The sequence below is a fragment of the Panthera tigris genome, chromosome C2 (genome assembly GCF_018350195.1).
Source record: "Panthera tigris isolate Pti1 chromosome C2, P.tigris_Pti1_mat1.1, whole genome shotgun sequence".
Classification (NCBI taxonomy): Eukaryota; Metazoa; Chordata; class Mammalia; order Carnivora; family Felidae; genus Panthera; species Panthera tigris.
Window position 1 is genome coordinate 28,598,120 of NC_056668.1, and position 25,272 is coordinate 28,623,391.

The 25,272-nt window shown below is 36.6% G+C and overlaps 1 protein-coding gene across 1 annotated transcript in view; it reads left to right on the top strand.

Moving 5' to 3' along the window:
- SAMSN1 (SAM domain, SH3 domain and nuclear localization signals 1) overlaps positions 1 to 18,648 on the top strand; it is a 49,421-nt gene extending 30,773 nt beyond the window's left edge. Inside the window, exons 5-8 of the mRNA XM_007088704.3 lie at positions 1,831 to 1,982; positions 5,098 to 5,304; positions 7,228 to 7,378; positions 18,446 to 18,648. Of these exons, the coding sequence (XP_007088766.2) occupies positions 1,831 to 1,982; positions 5,098 to 5,304; positions 7,228 to 7,378; positions 18,446 to 18,648 (713 nt within the window). The remainder of the gene's footprint in view (positions 1 to 1,830; positions 1,983 to 5,097; positions 5,305 to 7,227; positions 7,379 to 18,445) is intronic.
- Positions 18,649 to 25,272: the final 6,624 nt, after the last annotated feature.

The following is a 25,272-nucleotide window of genomic DNA, read 5'->3' on the forward strand; positions in this document are numbered from 1 at the left end:
TCTTCCTTCCTTCCCTCTTTTTTCTTTTTTCTTTTCTTTTTGCTTCTTTTTTCTTCTTTCTTCCTTTCTTTGTTTCTTTCTTTGTTTCTTTCTTTGTTTCTTTCTTTGTTTCTTTCTTTCTTCCCTCTCCTGTCCTCTCGCATTTTTTTCCTTCCATTTTACCTGAAGTATTCTGAAAAGAGCAGGACATATGCATCAATTCTGACATTTACTTTTTAGGTCTCCATCCAGCATTATGAGTAAAGAGTGAAATACTATGTAAATACTAAATAGAAGGAATACCACTAATTAGGTGACAGAAATTAATCAGCATGTGTTTCTAAGAAGGAATTCATTCAGGTTTCAGTCACATTTCTACTACAATAATTGGATGAAACTACTGATAACTGAATGATGCCTTATAACTTTTATTATATGTATACTGTTATACATCCTTCTAATTTCTTCTGGGCTTTAAATATTGTTGTTGTTGTTGTTCCACAAGGTTTATTTATCTTGTATTTCCTTTGAAATCAACTTTCTCTTATTTGAAGACAGATCACAAAGACCAGATGTTTCAAACATTGTGAATTATATTTTTATTCTCCTATTGGCTGTACAACAGTTATTTTGTGAAAAAAAAAAAAGCTAATGCAGAAACATTTATTTGAAGGATATATTTTTGCATGCATGAAACTCAGATTTCATTAGTATTCATTTCTGCTGGAAGTTTTAAAATTCTAAACTGTAAAGCTGAATGTGGGTAGAATTTTACTAACTAGAGCATACCGTTTAAAGCCGAGGCCTGAAGTGGTCATGGAAGGGAGGGTGTGAGGAAACGGTGGCCCACTTAGCTGTTGTAATATGCGGCTTAATTTATGTAATTACATGCAGCTCACCTTTCTTTTATACCAGTTCATATACAATATGGAGCATCTCTAAGGTTCTTTACCGTATTGCCATAATTATTTGAATACATAGAGAAACCAGGGCTGTTCCATCATTGAACAGAACACTGAAGGGCCATACTGAAAGAAAAAGTGAGGTGACAACAGAGAGTGGTGGACAAACAGAGTTACTTCCACTGGGAACCATTTTAGCCTCCATCTCGCAAGCATCCAAAATGGAATCCGTTTTCTCTTTTTTCCCTGAGCTTCCAACTCAGAAGGGAAAAGGATCAGAGAACAAGGATTTGGAGCAGTTTTAAAAGCCCAGTTTAGAAAGTTTAGAACCATTTGGGTACAGGTACATATCCTCCTTCCTTCACACTCAAACAACAAGCAAAAGCATTATCTTTTATGCATAGAGATGTTGCTTCAAAATGGCTTGTGGTACATAATATGAAGTTTGGGAGAGTATTCCAGCTGTATTGTGATAAGCATGGGGAAACTTGTGGTCTTATTCTTTGAACATTTATGATCAGTAGCATACAAAGATCAAACTGTTGCTATAGATTTTTGTCTTTGTTTACAGGTACAAAATTAATTGTCTGGCCTGCACAGGGAGTTAAGCCTATACTGTCTGCCTCTTTAGCAAGTGTTCAGTGCTCAAAACACTATGCTACTAGATCAGATCATAAAGACTAAGTGAGAGGGTGTTTTTGGTTAGTGTTTGAGGAAAGAGGAGTCAGATTGGCTGGAGAAAGTTCAGCTATGGCTCAGAGACAGAGGTCATGAATGGAGAGTGACTGGGAGGCAGAAAAAAAAAGATAGGAATCCATCACTTAGAACCCCCTCAAAAGGCTGGCATCTGATGTTTCAGCATTGTCCTTGCTTAGCTGTATCCAGACTATGGTTCAGGATTTTGTGAACCTTCAGGGAGAACCGTTAACTTCTGCTTTGCTTTCATCAGGTGGAGTAACAAGTTGTTCAGATGGTACAAGTAACCGGGACAGTTTTCGACTTGATGATGATGGCCCATACTCTGGACCATTCTGTGGCCGTGCCAGAGTACATACTGATTTTACACCAAGCCCCTATGACACTGACTCCCTCAAAATCAAGGTGTGTGCACATCATATCTGTCTTCTGTATGGTCTGTCTAGTGCTGGTTGTATGATCTGTGTCAGGAAATGCACAGTGGGAACCGGGTGTGTGGGGGGTGGGGTAGTTAAATGTGTTCTTCCCAGCAGTAGAACTGAGCACTGGTTTAATGTAGCAAGAATTTGAACAAAACATGAGAGGTGGGTAAGGGAATCCATCTGTTGAGGCCATAACATATGTCGCTGTTATATAGATACTGCAGAATCAAAGCCTGTCAGGGGAGAAGAAATTGTCTACATTTTTCTGAAAGCCAAAAGCCTCACAGGTTACTGGAGGTGCCCAGCCCTGCCTGATGCTTACTGGAGTAAAAGGAGCTAGAGAAAAGAGTTGGAGATATCTGGCAAGAGCCGTGCAGAGCAACTCCCTTGGGAACCAGACTTGGCTGGGCAAATTTAGTACTTAAGTTGGTTGCTATGAGTGACCATATATCCTTCTCCCAACGATATTATCTCTTGAATTCCCTCTTCTTACTCTTATTATCTGTATTTTCCATTGATGTGTAATAAATTTCCACAAACTCAGAGGCTTTTTAAACAACACAAATGTATTATTACCTCACAGTTCTATGGGCCATCCATTGGTCATGGCTCAATTGGGTTCCCTGCTTAAGGTCTCACTGGGCTGCAATCAAGGTGTTAGCTGGGGCTATGTGTCCTCACCCGGGGCTTAGTGTCCTCCTCCAAGCTCACTGGCTATTGGCAGAATTCAGTTGCTTGTGGTTGTAGGACTGAGGTTCCTGCTTTCTTGTTGGATACTGTCTGGGAGCCATTCTCAGCCCCTTGAGGCTGCCAGCCATGGTCCTCTTTATAACATGGCAGTTTGTTCCTTCAAAGCCTTCAGAAGAAAAACTCACTCATGTTTCAAATCTCTTTATTTTTGGGGGCTTCTACATGATAAAGTTGGAAACATCCAGATAAGCTCTCTTTTAACTACAAAATTAACTAATTTGGGACATTAATTATATCTGCATAGTCCCTTGTGTCCTATAATACAACATAATTGTGGGTATGAGATCTATTATTTTTGTAGTTCTACTCACACTAAAAGGGAGGTGCTGTTGCAATAGTACAAATAGAAGGTTTAGTGCCAAAGCATTTTATACATGTTAAATTTTTCCTTTTAGCAACACAAATAGATATAGCTAAAAGGACAAAGATGATGAATTTTCTATACTACCAACATCAAGCCAGTATTAACCAGTAATTATGATAAGTTATGAAGTGTTGATGTTATTATTTAATATTCAAGACACTCAGCTTTTCTCTTTATCCCTTTTAGGATAATAAATCAGAGTAAGCTCAGCTGGAGAACGAAGAAAACATTATTCTTCATAGTTAGCTCCTCAATCCTTGGAATGAAATAATTCGAAGTCTAAGTTCAAGACTTGGGGGGAAGAATGCTTATAGCCTAGTAACCATAGTTGGGGAAGGACTGTATAAGGGAATAAATTGAACCCATTTGACTCAGGAAAGCTTTTCGCCTTCCTTACAATGCTATACCAGTGCATCACCACTTGTCCTGCCTAAGGTGATATTTGTAGAGCTCTTGTAGGACACAATAAAAATCCCACAGTTACCACTGGGGATTGAATGCTATTGTTTATATCAGGGGTCTTATCCACAATGAAATTGGGTCTTTGCTTGGTGACCTATGGGCTTTCCTGGAATGTATACTTTTTATGAGTTTAAAGGATAATAGGAAGGATGCAGCAGAGAGCTCCCATGCTTAGCAACTTCCCTTAGAGCTTCTGGGGATTTTCTAGGTCTGCTTAGCTGATCCTATCGAGCCCAGGATTTGATTCCCCATAGTTAGAGGCAGGAAGAACGAGATGAAAAGCTGATAGGGTCAAACAAGCAGATGATCACAAATCAGAAATATCAGATCTTTTGATCACATTGAATCCCACTATTAAAAATACAATTTGTGTTTTAGATAGAATACACATTCATAGAGCACCAGTAAAAAAGTATTTTTAGTAGCAGACTTAATGCTTTGCTTGAGGATAGACCCCTAAAATGGTAAAAATATCAAATCTATAATGTCCTCTCTGGGGTAGAAACTTATAAGTCTCAAAGGAGTAGCTATGACTTTTAAATGTAGGCACTGTATTTGCATAGAAATCAATTTTCCTTATAAAGAAGTACCCCTGTGTGTTTTCTACTCTTGCCAATAACTGGCAGCCTATAACCAATTAGAGTCTCAGATGTGAATAAAGAAAAAGACCAATTGGTTTGTCCATGCTTATGTGCTCAGTCATACATCAATCCAACTTTGGTGTGGAACTAAATCTAAGTATTGTCTTCTTTAAAATAATTAAGTAGCATAATTTATCCATAGTGCACACATACTTTTCTTACATAGTTGGTATATACAAAGTTCTTAACAGTTTCCTTATTTTAGATGAATGCTACACTTAGATGGTTTATTTTATACTGTAGGTAAAATTTTCAGATGAACTAGAAGCATGGACTGAGATACAGACTTCTTTTTTTTCCCCTTCCTTATTTGGGAGCTCCTCCAGGAATCATGGCTTGAGCTTTGTTACATGTCTAGTGCTTTGACAAGATGAATGAAAAGAGCATCATTTTTGAGTTCAGACGACTTAGACTTGAGTTCTGGTTCTGTCATTTGAATTCAGACAACTGCCATGATTTTCAAAATTTAATTTAATGTTTGCATTTCTTTTCTCTAATATTTAGAGTAATAATGAAACCTTGTATATGTACCTAAGCAGTGTATCATGGGCATAAAATGACTCAGTATATGCAAAACTATTTCTAAATTCCATTGTGCTGTACAATTTTAAGTTCATAAATTGATATACCAAAAACATAAAGATATCGTCAAATGTATGTAAGAGCTTTTTCAAGTTGGTTGAAATTTTCTTCATTATTACTAGCAAATAGTTCCCTTGAACTTTTAAAAGAATTTTTCTCTTAGATTTATTTCTGTTATCAGTAACCACCCCTTAGCGTATTCCCTCATTATTCTAGTTTTCTATGATTCTATTCTTTCTACCAATTGTTATAGCACCAGAGTTCTCTGAAAACTGATTGGTATATTTCTTTGTCTTTAGAAAGGAGACGTAATAGACATTATCTGCAAAACACCAATGGGGATGTGGACAGGAATGCTGAACAATAAGGTGGGAAACTTCAAATTTATTTATGTGGATGTCATCTCAGAAGAGGAAGCAGCCCCCAAGAAAATAAAGGCACACCGAAGGAGTGGAAAGGAAAAACCCAAGACTCTGCAGGAGTTCTTACAGAGGATTGACCTTCAGGTTAGCAAACTTGTGGCCTGTTTGATTCTGGTGGCATCTGGATGGAATAAATGAGGAGAATGGATCAGTGTTTGTATAGTGTTAAAAAATATATGACTTACAGCAAAGGGAAATCTGTTTTCCAAGAAGAGTTCTTATTTCTCCTTTATTACTTTTATTATGCAAGGACAGGTCTTGATATAACATCCCTTGGACTAAACTCTAATGGTACTTAGCAGTGACAGTAGAGATTAATGTTGAGAAAGTGCAGTGAAAAATGAAAATACCTTGGAGAATAAAAGGCCCAGAGAAAACATGTAAATGAGAATGATGGAGTATGAAGAGTAAAGGTAAAAATCCAGAGAATTGAAAGGAAAAATGAAAAGAAAATTGCATTTTCTATAGGGCAGAGATCAAAAGCAAGTCAAGAGAAGACAAATAAATGTAATTGTTCCAAAAGCAATTTGTTAGGAAATAGTGATCATTAAACCCCCATGATGATTGTGTTAAGGAAACTGTGTTGTTTATATTTATAATCCAATTATTTTCTTGTTATATTAGCAAAATTTCTATGAAATATCTACCTTGTTCAATGGTGTGTACATACAATTTACCTAGCCTCACTCAATTTACTGTTTTGCAATCCATTTCTAAAATTAATGCAGCAGTACTTTGATAATTTTCAAGATTCATCAAGGCAATAGCCAATTAAGCTTTCCTTAATTGTTTCTCTTGAATTATCTAGTTATACTCCTGTCTGTAGACAAACTACCTCGGCCTTCCTACATTACGATGGGTGCCCCTCAAATGGGGCACTGCTTGGATGAAGTACAAGTTTAAACCCTGCTTCTTCTTTTTGTTTGCCCTGTGACCTATGAGAAAACCCAGGTCTGAGGAAGTGAAATAACTTACTCAAGAACCCACAATCAGACATAAGTCAGAATGGGAATTTTGGTTTCTCTGTTCTAACTTAGTACTCCATCTAGGAGACATTATTTTTTAAAAAGAAGTGGTACTTTTTCTTTCTTTCTCTTTCTTTTGTAAAAAGGGGCTGGTAGTTCTTCCCAATTGCTTAAAACTTTTATACCTCCTCTTATTCAGTTTTAGTAACCAAAATAAGGATATTGAAATTATGGTCAAGTAAAATGGAAGGAAGTTTTGAGGAAGTTGTAAAGCAACTTCACTTTGCATTTTTATTCCGTTAGAGAGAACAGAGGTTACATAAATAACATACAGACTCAGAAATCAGAAGCCTATGAATTTTAAACTAATATATATTGATGCAAATGATGGACAAAAATATACATGCTGAGAAAAGGAAACAATACTTTTCCCAACCACAATGCTTTTATGCTTAATAAAAGCTTTTAATTAAATAGAAAGTCTGGAGTTCCTTTGGTTTATATAATGATTTCACAAAATGCTAGGGCTATTTTTTATAAAGAATTGTGCCTGTTTCATATTCACTTTTCAAACTACCCCAAGAAGTTAGTGAGGGCAAATATTTTTGCAAGCAAGCAAACAAGGAGAGATGGAGATTCAGAAATATTACTATAACTACTCTTCCAGAGGCATTTTATTGATAGACATAAGGACACCCTAGCTTTGTCAATTGAGCTATCTGAGAAGTGAAAAAGTGCCAAATGGGATGAATGATCCAGCTATTTAATTGATCCATGATTTAGCGCTGCACAGCTTAAGGTAATTATTTCTTCTTTACATTTGTCCTTCCAGAAGGTGAGAATTATCCAACATACTCTTCTAAATGCCCTAGAGTTCAGATGTGGAAAACTAGTACAAGTTAAATAAAGTTACACAAAAGTCCTATCAGTGCCTTTGGTTTCCATATGCATTTCTACACTTTCCTTAAATCTAAAGAGAACTAAAAATAAAATATTTGAATCTGGCTAGTTTATACTATACATATTTTTTTCTCCCTCATAGGAATATACCTCAACACTGTTACTCAACGGTTATGAGACCCTAGAAGATTTAAAGGATATAAAAGAGAGTCATCTCATTGAATTAAACATTAAAAACCCAGAAGACAGGATGAGGTTACTATCAGCTGCTGAAAATCTCCTTGATGAAGAAAGTAAGTGTACACACCTACTTTTCTCCTTTGCTGAAAATCACATTTCAATGTAAAGAGCAGAATTATTAAAAACAAAGCCCCAGTTTTATTTACTGAGAATCATACAAAGCATCCTTTCCCATAGAACAAGTAATTTCTTATCTATTTGGAAACAACAACTCTGGTCAAGTCTATAATTAGGAAAAGGACTTTTTTTTTTTCCTTATTGGACTCAGCAAATGAAAAGGACTTTTCCGGGCATCTCATTTAGATTCTGCAGAGCTATTAATTTACACACAAGTGGATGTCTGCATTCCCAAAGACTGAGGGAGTTCGAGACAAATATTTAGTGACAGCATGAGCCATTAGTGAGAAATGTCATACGCAACTTCTGCAGAACAGCACAGAACAAGGCTCTAAGCTAATGAGCTTTCGCGCCACACAGGAAAATTCATTTCATTACCATATAGTCACATCTTGTATGTGTTTATAGTATTCCTTCAAAATGTTATAATAGCTTGCAAAAATATTCAGCACTCACTTTTATTATCTGAGATGGTTCTCTGTATTTGTAACGTATAAACTGGAGATGGAGTAATTCATGCACATTCACTTACCGACTGGGTTTGTAAAGATAGGATAGCTTTTGTTTTTACAGTTGCCCAATCTGAACACTCGTCTTTCTAAATCTGCTCAGCCTTCTGAAACCCTGAGCTCAGAACATGCCAAACTCCACAAGGAATATTTTATGAGGAAGAAAAGAGGAAGGTGTCGACTTTTAAAGATGAGAAAGAACTTACACTGTCTAATTCAACTGTTCTCTTTCAAAAATGATATGAACCATGATCATTAGCTACTTTTTTTGAATGTATATTCTGAGGAAAACGTGATCCAAGATCGTTACATTTATTATCTTCTTCCATGCACTCCACATTTCTGTGAGTTCGATAGTACTATCCCTGTATTTATAACGAGAAACTGGGAAGATGAGTAACTTGTCCAAGTTCACACACGTAGCGAATTGGAGAGCCAGGACCAGTGTTTGTGATGCTACTATACTTTCCACAGATAACAGCCCAGATGGAGAGCAAGGAGGAAAGTTGTATTTAGGACCCAGGCCTCCTGAGTGTCTCTCAGTACGTTTGCCTATACTATATCCTAGACCTCATCTGCTCCAAAACGGGCACAGTACGTGTTTCCACACTGGCCTTTTATCTAGCAGGAATAAATGTACTCTTTTGGAAACTGTATTTCAGTTCTCTTGAGTTTGCATAGAGCTTCATTCTTTTCAAAGAGCTTTCACATGTAAGACTAATTTGGCACCTGCAGAATTTATTTAATCTTAGGCCTATGTGTTTACACGCATTCTTTGAAGTTGTGGAGACTAGGAGAGGGAGATGGGGTCCCAGAGGCAGACAAAGGTCAGCCTTAAGAAAGGAGCCAATTTACTCAATAGTACAAGACAAAACAAAACTGATCAGTGTCAACTGATGTAGCAGGATCTTTCAGTAAATGAGGCAGTTTATTTCACCCTTATCATTTCGAAACATGGATTCTCACTAAATAACAGGCTACAAAAGAGATTTTGTAGATTTCTTGTAAATGAGAATGTTCGGTATCGTTGTCAATACCCTCCCAAATAATTTGACGTTGAAGTAGAGCGAGGAAGGAGAGCATTTTTTGAACACTTGTAAATACATTACTTTTCTTCTATAATACTGTCCGTGTGGGTATTTTGTCCATCGTACAGATGAGAAAATATTTCAGAGCTGAGTTGCAAAGAGGCCAAAGAGCTAGATAAGTAACAGAGCTGGAGTTTTAAGCAAAGGCAGTCTGCTGTAAAAATCCAAGTTCTTTCTTCCACACATGCAAACTGGTAAATATAGAAAGAACAATGAATATTTGAAAATTGAAGTTTTCTATGATGCCAGTTTTCTCAAGGGCTTCAGTTAGGTTTTCCGTCTCAGAAAGTAGAAGTTAATATTTCAGTGAGAACAGAAACCTTGCAGCAACATCACTGCCTTAAAGGTGCAAGGCTACTGTGGCTGCATTGCAACAGGACTTGAGAATAGGAGGGGCTTAGACAGCCTGGGTGAGAAGGGTTTTTAGCCATAAAACAGTGGTCAGTCTGGACCCACGGAGGGAAGATTGGTCCAGTGCCAAAGGCTTGGGCCATGGAAGGTGTCTACTTAATTTATTCATCCACCTCCCTATTCCCTATTTACTTTCTATGTTAACAAAAGAACAATAATGTATCAATGACATCGTATTAGAGCTAGGTGTAATTTGAAAAACCATCTGACCCAAATGCTTCCTTTGCAAGATGGAGAAACTAAAACTAGATTAGCTAAATGGCCTTCTCAAGGTCACATATCTAGAACCCAGCCTCCTAAATCTATTATAAACATATTCTACTATGCCCTGATCTCTGAAAATGAAACACAGTATCTCCAAAGCACGATGTGACTTTCAATGTTTAATATAAAAAAGTACAAATCCCCCAAATTATTTCCCCTATAAGACTTTAGAAAATGGTATTTGAAGGTCACTAGAAACTGACCATTTAGCAATAGCCAGTAATGTACAAACCTACACACACTGAGTCAAATTCTGGGGGATGAAAACTAGAGAAAAATCCCGATGCAACCAGTGTTTGTTGTCAACACACAACGCTGAGATTTTTCTTATTTTAATCTTACGGTCTAAAGTAGTGCTAGAATATACATGTCAAAAAGATGCATATTGCATGTTAGGCTATTCTGACTGAAAGCTATTTATCTTATATGAAACTGCTTTGCTCAAGAAATAAAGAAGAATGACTTCTATTTGTTGATAAGATGGTGAGTTCTGATGATTCGGCACCATGCTGCTGCATGCTTATTTTTATCTATTCTCTACTCTGTGAATCATATCTTCTACAACCATGCTAAAGATTAAATGCACAACCTTCATGTACCTTGAATGATAAAGACCTTGAATATATGGTTATATAAAACTAAGATATTATTAAAAACAAATGTATGTCACAGTCACAGGTTAAAAAATAGTTAGCTGTGTGTGTGTGTGTGTGTGTGTGTGTGTGTGTAAGAATAAGGTATGCAAATTGGCCAGGATTTTATGCATGCATTTTATCTTGATCATTGAATAAAGCCAACTTGGGGAATGTCAATAAATTCCTAGTTTAGAGCTTCTTAGGTTGGGAACTGGGAAGTTTTGCTTGCCATTTTTTCAGTATAAAAATTGAGGAGAAGGGGCATCTGTTTCGAGGACGAGTTAAAATTTTGAGATGATGAAGGGAATACTACAAGCCCCATGTGAGCCTTTCATACATCTAGAAGGACCAAGAGGGTGGGACAGTAGAAATCTAATACTTAGAGCAAGAAATTTTCCTTTTCTCTTAGGCCAAAATAGATAGCATTGTACCCACTCTGACCTTGAGAATGTAAAGTGGATTAAAGTGTTTTAGGTCACTGCTTGACAGGAGGTAAAGGGGTTTCTCCTACAAGCTGTTAGAAGGGTTGGTGAGTGGTGTTAGCGCTGATTACAGGATTACCTCTGCATCAGGAGAATGACTTTGGGGTTCTGCAATCCCAGCAAGGCCAGTACCGAGATATTCTGAATTCACTCCCGTGTTGCATTAGAACTGAGCAGAATTAGGTCACTGGCTCCCTCAGCTGGGAATCTAGATGAGGATAGAAGAAGAAAAACTGGGGTGAGACTCAGCTTTTGAAGGAGCAAAAGAGCAGAATCTGTTTATTTTGTGCACATTAGGGTTTCTCTGTTTATCATCTGAATTTTAAAATGCTTTGTTTGCTTTGAATAAATATCCCCAGTAAGAACAGAGAATGTGTGTGTGTGTGTGTGTGTGTTGTTCACAAACACAACCTTCAAGACCCTTTTGCCTAGCTAATAAATGCCTCTTGCAAATAATAAGAAAGTTAACTGCTATTTATAGTAAATATTATCTCTTTATTCTGAACTTGTTCCTCTTTTCCCACATTTAGAGGCACTTTGATGTGTTTTAAAAGTGTGTCTATGAGAATGTGTACATTGTCCTCAGGGAAAATGGGTGATGGAAATATCTTGTCCCTATAGCACAGAAATAATTAACTTTTAAATTGGAGGGAAAAAAAACAACTGAATAACCGCATAAGCACACTGTACGAGAAGCTGTGTATAATATATTTTAGTTAACTGCAACCTTTGTTTGCAGGGCTTGGTGAGGAGGAAAGGGGTGGGGCGGGTTGCGTGCCAGGATGTTGGCACCAGCTGTGGTCACAGCAGCTCCACATTGCTCAGCTATCCCCAGTTGTGCCTTCCTGCCTGCTTACCTGCCCAAAACGACGCAGGGCAAGAGGCGAAGCCCAGCCAGGAGCCTGGAACACGAGCTGCCAGCGGGGAGATTTGTAGTTCTGCCAAGCAGCAGTCCAGCAGTTGACCTGACAGCGTGCCAGGGTAGCTTGGTGCCCTAGCCCCTGACATGCATGCCTGGTGTTTCCAACCCGCTTGCCATATGATTTGAATCTAGATTCAAGAAAGGTACAGCTTTTAAGAAAAGATATGCTAATCATCCACATATACACACTAGAGAAGGCACACAGCCATTTTATTCCCATGTACTTATGTTTATAAATTGTTAAATTAAAAAAATACGTATTTCTAGTCAGAGCTGTCGGGCTTTATGCAATTCAATTTCTTCAGATTACTCTTCAGTTTTACTGCCCCTCCCCCAAAACCAAGATTTAATTTACAATCGATGCCATATTCCATATGATACACAAAACAACAAAATGAAATGTAAACGTGTTTACTCTTCTATCAGAGAACCACTCCCAGAGTAAAAAGCCCGCGGAATTTTAACTTCAGTCACCTAAGGAACTTGTAATGTGCTTGTTTTTACATTGTACTATGTTTGTGTACTAGGGGTGACTTTGTGAGGATGACCCTGGTCAAACAGGACTGAATCCTCTGTTACCAAGTGCCTTCCCAAAGCCCCTAGTTCTGTGCTTTGCATTGAGTGGATGGTTTACAAGTACAATGAATCATCATTGAGTGAGGGGATGAAGAGTTTTACAAATTGTAGGCAAACGCTTTTCTGATTGTAAAGCTTTAAGTCCCTGGTAACCCCACCCCGCACATAAAAGTTTTTTAGTAGGCAGATGGGTGTTTGTGTGTGTGGTCAAAATGTGTGTTAGGTATATGCTAACCACGTGTGCCTGTATATGCACAAGTACATATGAGCACTTTTCTAGAGGGCAATAATGTAAAAGCTATCAAGTTTGAAATGTGCAAACTTCTGTATCCAGAAATTTGATTAACTTCAACATATAAATGTGTAAAAAATACTAGTTAAATTACTAGTACTTTTAATTAAGTGTGAACTTCCAGTAATAATTAATTGTTAAATTAATTAGTATATGAAAACAATAAAGTAGAATGAAGATATTAAGAGAATGTAATGCATACTGATATAAAAATATGTCCAAAACATATTAAAATAGTACAAGCAAATTGTAAATCAGTGACATGCAGGGTAACCCTATTTTTGTCAAATAAGCTTTAAAATAATGAAATTAGGTGTTTTTTTTTTTTTCACTATACCAAGTAATTTAATCTATAAGAAAAATGAAACTCATTTCCCAAGGCCCATAATTAAGCAGTATGTAATGATAGTTTTTGATCTTATTTAAAAGATTCTTATCAAAATTGCCCAGTATGACAACTCAACCAACGGTAAATATTTCTTGGGACCAAAGCCTTCCACAAGGGCGTCTGATTGCCCAGAGTGGCATCTGTGCTGGTTCTGAGTGATTAGCTCTTAGGGGAGTTTGCCTCTGACCTTCTTGAAGCAGCCAGCATGCTGGAAGTGGAAGGTGCTTCAGATGTGAGTGAAAAGATTCACCCCCTGGCCCACATTTCATTACAAGGTGGACTAGGATGTTAAGATGCAAAGAGAGCAGTGCAAAAAGAGGGAGATCATTTCAGCTCCTGTGTTCTCGTGGCCTCCAGAAAACAATAGCAACTGGTTATTCCAGGAAGGGACTCTTGTTTTTAATTTGGGATTTTTCTAACATTGGGTTAGTCTTTAAATGAAATGAATACCAAACATTCATTATAATTATAAAATCAACATGTTCAGATAATTTAAGGATGTGCTTAAAACAAACTCAGAAACAACTACAAGTTGTGCCGTGTTATCTACTGAATGCTCCTCCTTGGACAACACTGCGCATGTACAAATAAATGCAGCTGTTGTTACCTGGAGAATGCCTGAGTTTTATTCTGAATGACTCAAGTGGGGCTCCAACATGAGGGTGAGGTTTTGAGCCATCCTCAAAGGGGATGACATAACTTTGGCTTTTTCTCTTTGGAGACGGCACCAGTAGAGAAAAAGAGGATAGTAATTCAAAAAGCCAAGAGGCATATTCATTTGAATTTCAACAACATTTCTTATTTGATCTCTAGTGCCTATTTCCTTTAATTAATCTGAACATCACGTTCTTTTTATTTAAAAAATATGTTTATTGAGCACTTTCCCTGGCCAGGCATCTTCTATGCCCTCTAGATTGCATTATGTTATAATGAAACAGAAGCCCAAAGGAGGCAGAAGCATCATACCTAAGACACACAAGACAGTAAAGTTAAAATCTGAAATATTTGGGTAAAGAAACCTGAGAAAGAAACCTATGTGAATATAGGACAGATTTCTCTCTTTAGAATATGAGAACTTTTCTCCAGCATTAGGATTTAGTTTGATTTCCTTAAAGCTTTCTTCACTTTTAGTATAATTGAAATTGCCTATATTTAATTAATTAAATGTCACAATTCCAATATAATTATTTTATGAATAATTACATTAGCTGTCTTCTGTTTTAATCACCATGCCACTTTTTATCTTTATTGATGACTATCTTAAAATGTTGAACCATGGGCTTTACACAATTCCATAAACATTTTGGTAAGAAATAAAATATTTTAATATTCAGATTAGCTCTTTATGACAAAATATTTCCTCAATTTTTTCTTAACATAATTATTTTATTTTCATTATATACAGTACAGAACTGTTTGGGGCTGCTTTCTGGCCTTCTGAGTATTCCTGCTGTTAACTGGCAGCAATAAGAGACACCCTTTTTCAAATTATTTAATAATTCCCCAATATACCCAGATTTGAAAATGTATAGTCTTTGGAGTATTTGCAAACCATTCAGGGGCTTATTGAAAAACTGTACCATTTTATTTTTTTGTTTTGTTTTGTTTTTTATTAAAACACAAACATTATGGTGATGTGAGAAATAAAGAGGAAATCTATCTAAAATTTTAACACTTTCATTTGTGAATTATATACATATGCCTATATGCTGTCACATAATGTTGATAATAGAATACTTAATCGTATATACTGATTTTTTTTTTTATATTAAGCAAAGATGCACTCATATCTCATAATGGTAAGTCTATAATTTTGGAGGCAAACTGTCCCTTATTCCAATGTGTTATTTGCCTGGTTAGCTCAGATGATTGGACCATGGGCCAAAACCGAAGAAGGTTATCAGTTAGCATCAGGTCTAGGTAGGTCAGTTAGCTTTACTCTGTTTCACGGGCACATGAAGGGACTAAATGATTTAGAAAGAAAATATGGATATATTAGCATGAATTCATCCCCTGTGCTGGAAAAACTATCCATAGCACTAGACCTAGGTTTGTGCCAATCCCGAAGTCATTAGTGTCAAGATGGAAAGAAACAAAAACAAAACAAAAAAAAGAAGAAAAAGAAAACCCTGACCTCCAAACACAAAAACTGAATACTATATAGCTTTCATTCCCATAATATAACATAATGGCCTGCCTTTTCTTTTTATAGTTACAGTTGAGGGGCTCTAGCTGATCACCTGCCTGAAATTATTGCTAGCCTGGTGGGAAGTGTTTGAGGACGCATAGTCATGTTTTCACTTCACTAGGAAATCATTTAGCAAATTACTGCTGTTCTGGAAATTACTGTGCTGCATAACTTTCATACTGAGAAACTATTTCCTTTTTCCATAGAAATTTCAGATAAAAGGTTTCTACAATAAATAATCTGTATTTAAAACAAACCAATTCCTAGAATTGAGAGAATGTGATATAGCATTTCTCGTGTGAAACTAAAAACAAACAAATACATTTTATTACCAATATTAAAAAATGACATAGTCTCTGTTAAAGTCAGATTTTCATTTATTGTTTGTTTTCTTCGTTACCCTTTGAGGTGAACGGACACAGCCTTCTGAGGAGGAAATAACAAGCTAAGTACTTATCTTTTGAAAGGAAAAGAGCTGGTTTTGGAAATCAGAGTTCTTTAAGTCTAAATGTTATATCTTAAAGAGGACCCACAATCAGTAATCAATCTAAATAGAACACAGTATTGGGAGCAGTTTTTATTATGCCAAGCTCCGTGTAAAATGTCAGTCTGAAGGGAATTAACTCTGTTCTTTTAATTTTGTGTTGAGGTGATAGGCCCAAATACAATCTGGGGAAATATGGCTCAGCTCACACTCCAAATATGGTGAATCACTGCTGATGTAGCAGGAAGCATTACAAAAGGACTAATTTCTCCGGCCTTTTCCAGAAACACTTGGATAATGAAACTCAGAGCTTGTTCTTTCATTTCAGTGGCAATAAGATACAAAAGCAGAGGCAGGGGAGCTAGATTTTCTTCAGAGAATGAGGTCCCATTTCATCGCTGTCTTTTCATAGCAGAAGGGCTTGGAAACAAAACCTAATGACCCTTATTCACAAACACTAATGAAGTTAAGAAGATTCCTCCTAAACTTAAAAAGTTGCTAAGACTAACTAACAAAGAGAAAATGTTTCATAGTAGCTAAAATTTTTAAATAACAATCTCAACTGATACATATTAAAATTAAAGCTCCTTATACCTAGAAGTAGTTAAAACATCACCAGACTTAAATATCTGATTCTTGAATCCACACTTCAATAAAGTTGTGGCATGGGGATCCTGATTTCGGCTCAGGTCATCATCTCACGATCTATCTTGAGATGAAGCTCTGAGTTGGGCTCAGCACTGGATTTGGAGCCTGCTTAAGATTCTCTCTCTCCCTCTCCCTTTGCCCCTCCCCACTAACTCTTTCTCTCCTTCTCTCTCTCTCTCTCAATAAAAAGAATAAATAAAAAAAAAATAAAGTTGTGGCAAATATAGCAAAGGTTCAGAATAATGGCATAAACATTTTATTGTTGCAAATTAAAGCTTTGAGGAAAAGGTTAAAAGAACTGTTATGATTCATTTTGAAGATGAGTAGACTAAAATGATCTTTATCCTTTTCCCCAACCTTTCTCAACCTGTGTTCCTCATCCAAACCACAGAATACAAAAAATGTGACTCTTTTCTCCATTCTTCCATGGATGCTATGTAAAAGAGTACCATTCTAGATACATTGAAGTTAATTCATTACATACAAGGATGCCTCAGCGCACCAGAGCTCAATTCTTTCCCATAAAGGATGTTGATAACAATTGGATACACAGTAGAACATAATGTTGACAAGATATCTGGAGCCTAGAAACTGCATTTAAAAAGCGGGATATTTGTAGAGAAGACAAGGGGTGGATTTCTTAAAGATAAATTACTTAGCATTTTACTTTTTAAAAGTCTATTGAGGAAAATTACAGTTTCCTTCTTCCAGGATTTTGAAGTTGGGATTTATTGTCTCCTCACTAGAATAGGATGAAGTACATAGTCTCTGACAGCAGAGGTCTTGTCCCACCCTGAAATGTATGTGTTTGGTTCTTCCAAAGTGGAGTTACTCACATCGTGCAAAGTGGGGAAGCTCTGGGGTTAGAAGGGGAAAGAGCTAGCCATGCTGATATTGCTGACAGGTGGTGACCTAAGATACATCTCCTCCCTGAGGACCCCATCTCATGATGCAGAGAAACACACATTTACTGGTGTCAGGGAAGTCATAGAAAGAAACTTTGCATTGACAAAGAGAACATTGATGCTGAAGGATTCTTGAGAAGAGTAACACTTTATAGTACTGCTTACTTAGGTTCTTTAAAAATACTTTCTGGGGTACTTGGGTAGCTCAACCAGTTGAGGACACTGGCTCTTGATTTCAGCTCAGGTCATGATCTCACAGTTCATGAATTCGAGCCCCACATCAGGCTCTGCACTGACAGTTTGGAGCCTGCTTGAGATTCTCTCTCTCTCTCTCTCTCTCTCTGGCCCTCCCCTCCTCATGCTCTCTCTCTCTCTCTCTCTCTCTCTCTCTCTCAAAATTTATAAACATGAAAAATATTACAAAAAGTAAATATATATTGTGTTACATCTCTAATATCAATTTTTTTTTCAAAGAAACTGTCTGTGAAATCTAGAATACTGCTGTGATAACAGAGTCACCAATCTGAATATAAATAATTGTTATCCAGAACTACAAAGATGTAGAAGACAAACCAAACAATTCAGATCCAATGAAAATGGTGGTGTTTTACTATCTAAAAGCAACCTGGTTCTTATGCTGATTTTTCTGTTGAATGCAAACATAGGAAAATCTGAGTGCTTTAAGTTTTATTAGTTAAATTCCAAGTAATTGAAGTCTAACTGTACATTGCTGCCCACAGAGATTTTTTTTCATTAATCTACATTATCATGATTCTAGAATTGTTCACAAAGATCACCATTGAGGTGTATTGTACAGTTAAACTACAAAAGACTTTTTCTAATGTTACTTTAAGGAGTATTTGGACAAGGCATCAGTCAAACTGTGGATACAATCTGCTTTCTCTGGCAACTTATCATTAATGTAAAATGAGAGTCCATATTGATCTTTGCTTATGCAAGCAGTTCACATGAATCCCACAAAACTGCAAGTGAGCAAAAAAGAGGGCAAACTTTATCTTCTAGGATATCCAAGCTTGAATATCTGAGTGTAAATATCTCTTTAATAATAAACAAATACATTGTTTACTTATGGAAGTTTCAAATGTAATGAAGTCAAGGTTGGTACAGTTAAAATGGCTCAAAGATGAATGAGTGCATGAATAAAACTTGTCTTGGCTTCTCCTAACTACTGCCCTCTTTTCCATTTACAGCTATTCAAGAGCAAGAAAATGAATCTGTGCCCCTATCCTTAAGCCCAGACATCTCCTTAAATAAGTCACAGTTAGAGGACTGCCCAAGGGACTCTGGTTGTTATATCTCATCAGAAAATTCAGATAATGGCAAAGAAGATGTGGAGTCTGAAAATCTCTCTGACATGGTACAGCAGATTACTATCACAGAGCCAAGTGACTGAATACACATTCTCAACTTTGTATCTACAGACACATTCCACTTTAATTCTATTTGAGCTAAAAGATCAAATAGGAGAGAAAGAGAAGTATTTGCGAATACAACCTGAAGTTAAAATATTTTAATCAGAATGATTTTACACAAAAGTTCATGTCTCCAACATTCCCAATTATTGTAAATAGTATGTATATTTATTATTTTGAATGCTACATGTTAATATTTCATTTGCCTGTATGAGAAGAGGTATGGTGTAAGTCTTTGGTGTGTGTGAGATAAGATTTATTCATCTTTATTTTCTAAGTGCAACATGAAAAATTCTTCAGTGAAAAACTCATTTTTTCATCCCTGCCAGTTTTGAACTTATGTACGTTATTGAACAAATAGTAATGGAGCGAGTATCTGTATAACCAATTGTCCAAGCAGCAGTTACACTCATTTTTATACTTAATAGGAAAGTGTGAGTTGACACTGGAGACATTTTCTCTTGATCCAGAGTGGAGTTTTAGTAATTATTTTTTGTTGATTTCTTCACTGTTATCTGGTATAAAGGAAGAGTTAACAAGATGTTGTCAATTCTTATTTAGTAAAACTAATTTTAGTAATTGTACAGATGTTTCATTTTCAATTATAAATATTTTAAATTTTGAAATAGCCTAATTTTAATAATAAAAAGAACTACGTGCATTTACTCTTTTCCACACAAGTGGTGCTTAAGGTATTTTTTAATGTTTTGACTTCTAGACAAAATATCTCTTGCCATACAAGGTTTTATAGTCTCTCTCTCTCTCTCTCTCTCTCCATATATATATATATATATATATATATATATATATATATGAATCCCACAAAACTGCAAGTGAGCAAAAAAAAGGGCAAACTTTATCTTCTAGGATAGCCAGGCTTGAATATCTGAGTGTAAATATCTCTTTAATAATAAACAAATACATTGTTTACTTATGGAAACAATATATATTGTTACATATATTATTTTAATATGTATAATATTTTATTATATATGTTTTATATATATATATATATATATATATATATATATATATATATATATATATAAAATTTCCAAATCAATCAACACTTCAATCTGTCTCCTCCTGATAGATCTGTGTCATCCAACTTCTTGAATACTTCTATGTCTTAGTCAGCTCAGGCTGTGTAACAAAATACCACAGAATGGGTGGCTTAAACAATAGAAATTTAATTTCTTACAGTTCTGGAGGCCAAAAGTCCAAGATGGGGCTGCAGCATGGGTGGACTTTAATGAGAGCTCTTCCTGGCTTACAGATAGCTACCTTCTCACTGTGTCCTCACACATCAGAAACAGTAAGCTTTCTGGTGTTTTTTCTTAGAAGGGCACTGGTCCAATCATGAAGGCCCCACCCTTACAGCCTTATTTAAACTAATTATCTCCTCAAAACCCCATCTATAAATACCATACACTGGTACCATACACTGGGGGTGAGAGCTTCAACATATGAACTTTGTGGGGAGAGGGGTTCAGTTCAGCCCATAACACTCTAGAAGCTTCAACTCAACATACCTAAATCTTTGATTTTCTCTACAAATTTTCCTCTCCTTTTTTATTCCAAACAAAGCTCTCTCTTTAATGGCACCAATACCCAGTTACCCAAAACAGAAAATCATTTCTCACTTCATCTCACTCATACATTTCTCATACAGATTCAATATGTAATCAAGTCTGACCTCTAGATGTGCTCTGCCATTCATGGCTTTCTATCCATTCCCATGGCTACTGTATTGCTTTGGAATGTCATTATCTCATATATTAAATAGTGCAATGGCTTTCCAACTCACCCCTGTTCTACCTGTGCCCTACCTTTTAATCCATCCTCCCAACAGCTTCCAGAAAGATCTAACCTGTATATCAAATCATGTACTTCCAGCTTGAAATTTTTTTTTAGCTCCTCACTATCTTTAGTATAATATTTAAACTTTCCTCCAAGATACATAAGGTTCTTCACAACCATTTTTTTTTACCTAACCTATGAGTTGTATCTTTCCTCTCCTTTCTCTCATTCTACATTCTGCAGCCATAACAATCTAGTTGCAATTCTACAAATTCACTATTTCTTTTGTGACTTTTCTTATGCTATTTATTTTCCTGGAGTGGCTACTATGAATTTCTACATCTAGGAGCCTCCCTCTGTTTTTCCTCTTAAGACACATCACAAAAGTCACTTACTCTGTGAAGTGTTCCATGATTTCCTTCGGTGTACTTCTCTGTGTTTCCATAGCAACTTGTATCTCTGTTGGTTATGGCACTTAACATATTATACTTTATCTATTTGAAAGGCACTTGCCCTTCCACAACACTGTGATCTTTTTGTGAAAGAGATCCCTGGTGCCTGGTACAATACTGGGTACAGAATGGGAACTTAGGAAATGTTTGCTGAAGTGCATTGAATGGAATTATTCCCATATAACAATTCTATATTTATGTTTAAATCAATGTACTTAGTCTCTAGGTAAATGCCTGCCAAAGTGATCTAAAAGTTTCTTAAATATGTAAAACACAATACTTTAGGAAAAATCAGGAAACACAAAATGTTATTTCAAATGCTGGGAGACAATATTACACTGTTAATCTCTAGTGTATTTTTCCAGATCCATGAGATTTAATCCTATATGCAGCGCCCAGGTCAGGAGTAAATCACATGCCTACTTCTATTCTCCCCTCTCCACAGCAGGAAATAGTGTTTCAGTTTCAACCCTCTAACATGCTTCTTGCATCATGGCCCCACTCCTGGCCATGGTCAGCACTCCAAATAGATTATTCTAGGACCTCCTTGGACACTGCGTAGCCACTGACCATAATTTTTAAATTTTCATCAACCTGCTGCCTCAGGGAGTTCCAGAGAGTACAGCTTCTTTATGAAGATACCAAGAAATTGTAGGTTAGGAACCATCTAAGGAACCGCTTAAATGTAAAATGGTGGAAATTGCCGGTGAAATGTCCTCAGCCATGATTTCTATCCTTTTAAAATGAATATCTGGTATCCGGTCAAGGATTTATGGAAACGCTTATGAGCAGAAATGCCACAAAGGCCATGAGGAGATTCAAGAAGAAGAGAGACTGGATTCCATGAGGTTCAAGTTACCAGAAGGATGACCCCATCACATAGCACAGCACTGAAAAGGATACCTGTAGCCATATACACCACACTAAAGAGAGTACTGCTGCCTTCATTTCACAAACTGGATCCCTGAAGCTCATTTTCCTTAGGTTTTTCTCTCAACTATGGAAGCTGGATAAAGAGGAGTGAAAAGGCAAGACATAGTTCATCCAAGGCTGTGAGGCAGTTGAGAGACTTAGAGCTTCCACTGCCCTTGACTAGAAGATAGACAAGAATCTGAGCCTTTCAAGAGTGGATGTGAAGATGGTTAGAAAGTTGACATTTTAATGGTTACCAGATGATCACACTGGTTCTAGGTTGAAACCTGGTTTCAAGAGAGTTCTAGTCTTATTCATTTATTTGCTCCCCAAGACATATATGCTCCCCAAGACTATGCCAGTAAAGGCCCTTTGGCTCAGATAATCTGCATTAAAATCTTGCCATAGTCTCTCACTGGAACAAGCTGAGTCTTTCAGTACAGAAATGTTGTAAAACTGTTCTGGGATGCAATGATTATTCTGATCCCAGGAATCAGAAATTACAAATTCAAGAATGATGTGAAGTATGCATGGCTAGAGAAATTTTATTCTAAGTATGGATAAAATCCTTATAATAATTTTTTGATAATAAGAACAAAAATGAGATCATTTAAATTCTCCCCCCTCATCCGATTCTTTTCCTGATATAAGTACCAATATATCTTAACCCTGAAATTGTTATCAGAAGCTTTTCTTTTTTATCAGTTACATTTCTAAGATAATGAGTTAAGAAATAAAATAACTTTTAAAACTTCTAAAGTGATAGCTAAAGATTATCAGGTTTTAGACAACATCCAGTTCACTGAGGTTAGTCAAGCGCCTTGCAACTTCCTGTGTGAGGCCAAATTGATGACATTTCATGTTGAGAAACTTCCGTTACAGGCCTAAGTTCTGAGAAAAATAACATGAAGAAATTTTAGATACTCTGTCACGCCACACACACACACACACACATACACATACACATGCTTCCATTCCCCCCCCCCACCACCAAAGAAAACTGTGTAACTAATCAGCATGCACACTTCAAGAACTCCTTCCTAAAGTGGGAAGTCATGCTAAAATTATGTAAAGGTTGAGAGAAAAATGAATAGGGACTAAATATAGGTAAAAGAACAGCAGTTTCTAAATTTGACCAGGTTTTCTGCCTACAGAACTAAGATGGAAGTAACCCTTACTTTAGGCTACCTCCTATCTTACCATTGAATTCATCTGATCACACCCAATGTTGACCCAGAGGTCCTGGTTTGAGGATTATGTGACTTTGGGTGGATCACTTATCCTCCAAGCTTTTTTTTTTTCCCTCCTCTGTGAAATACAAATACTATAATACTAATATTTCATATTTCTGTGATTAAATGAGATAATGTGTGCAAAACACTCAGCACAGTGCATGCACTGCATGCATAAAAACTAATATCTGAACATAAAATAAAAGTAGTGCATATGCTACCATAGGACGGGCTTAGGCTCGTACTAATTGAAATTCTTCAGACCCAGATTGTATGAGGGCTAGGACAACTGTGTCTTCCAGTAGCAATGAGAATCAGCTGATTCACCAGAACTTCACAGATAAATGACTGTTTTGTCCTGACAGAATATTTCTTTGTTGAGTTACGACAGTTTAGGAAGAGACTGTATGGTATTTAGCTTTGACTCCTCACTCTTGACACATAATAGGAATAATCACTTTTGAGGACTGAATGATTGAATATATAACTAAATGCCCACATTAATTAATTAAATAACATAAAACAAGATTTGGGGTTATTACTTTTATTACTGCATCTTGGGCCCAGGTCTTTACAATATGGAGTCACAGCTGACTGTGCAATAGCCCACACAGAAGCCCTTAGAAAGACACCTTAACTGTAGATTTTCACATATTTACAAAGCTTACAGGCATTTAGGCAAATGATCTGCCATGGGAAAATCACAGCACAGAGGAAAATATGAGCTTTTCATTATTCTCCCTTTCTTTCTTCATCATGCAAACTTCTCACATTTGAATTACCAACAGTCTGAGTATTAGGTTGTGTGCGTGATGTAGATTATAAATTAAGAAGCCATGACGGAAAAATCTTAAAAGTGACATTAGTGTGTTCAGAGATCTCCTTTGGCCTTCTGGGGTCCCTGGTGGGCCTGAGGGCAGAGCACTGTCTCCTCTTAAGGAAGGAGTGGAATCCTGATGCAGAAGGCTAACGGGATCGTTTTCCTCTCTGAGTTTTTGGGAACCGTGCCAAGTGAATGGGCAGGAATCATTCCATTTGCAGAGTAAAATGGGGTGAAAAGCACTTCTGGCACACTTTGTCCATATAAATTATACTTGTTTGCAATTCATCAACTCCTTCTCTACTTTATATCCATATGTAATGTAAATGATCATCTTTCTCTGAAGCTCCATAACGATGTGCAGCTCCAAAATGTGATATAATCAGCTAAAAGAGAGCAGATGGAAGTTTTTCCCCCAATATGCATATTCATAAAAAAATAGAGAACTCAACAAAAGGAGATACAAAAGTACTTCTACCCTGGGGGGCTGCTGCATGGACTTCTGTACAAAAGTAAGTTGGTTTTCTGCAACTATTCATTCTTGAAACCTTTACTCATTCATTCCTGCAGCAATCATTGAAAATGCTCCAGAAAAAAATCTTTTTGAAAAGTAACAAATATATTTCCCTTTAGCTTTTTTTTCATTGCACCTTAGAACCCATGATTGAGGAAATGATGGTTAAATATTGTACCAGAGAAATATAATTAGAAGGCAAACCATGTAGAAAAGTGAAGACTTCACCATCCCTTTAGCAATACAGACTACAGACATTAAAATTCACGCTGATATGGGCGCCTGGGTAGCTCAGTCAGTTAAGCATCCAACTTTGGCTTAGGTCATAATCTCACGGTTCATGGGTTCGAACTCCGTATCGGGCTCTGTGCTGACAGCTCGGAGCCTGGAGCCTACTTCTGATTCTGTGTCTCCCTCTCTCTCTGCCCCTCCCCTGCTCACGCTGTCTCTCAAAAATAAATAAATGTAAAAAAAAAATTCACACTGATATACTAAAAAAAGCTATATAGAGAGAATAATAAACTGTCTGGATAGCATTTAGCTATTATATACACACACACACACACACACACACACACATATATATATATACATACATATAAATATACATACATATATTTACTCAGGCTAAAGTTGTTTCTTCTTTGTGTACTGGGTAAGTAGCATTGCTACTAGAAATTTTGTTAATGAAAACAGCCTCAGGAGATATTGTGAAAGAAAATAACCATAAAAGAAAATTTAAGAAATGGGTAAAAAAAAAAGGGGTGGGGGACATAAGAAAATCATTCAAAGTGTAACTATGAATTTTGGTCACAAAACCAAAGAGGTTGTATTCATACCAAAATTAGATGTTTCTGACCCTGCATGTCTCCCTT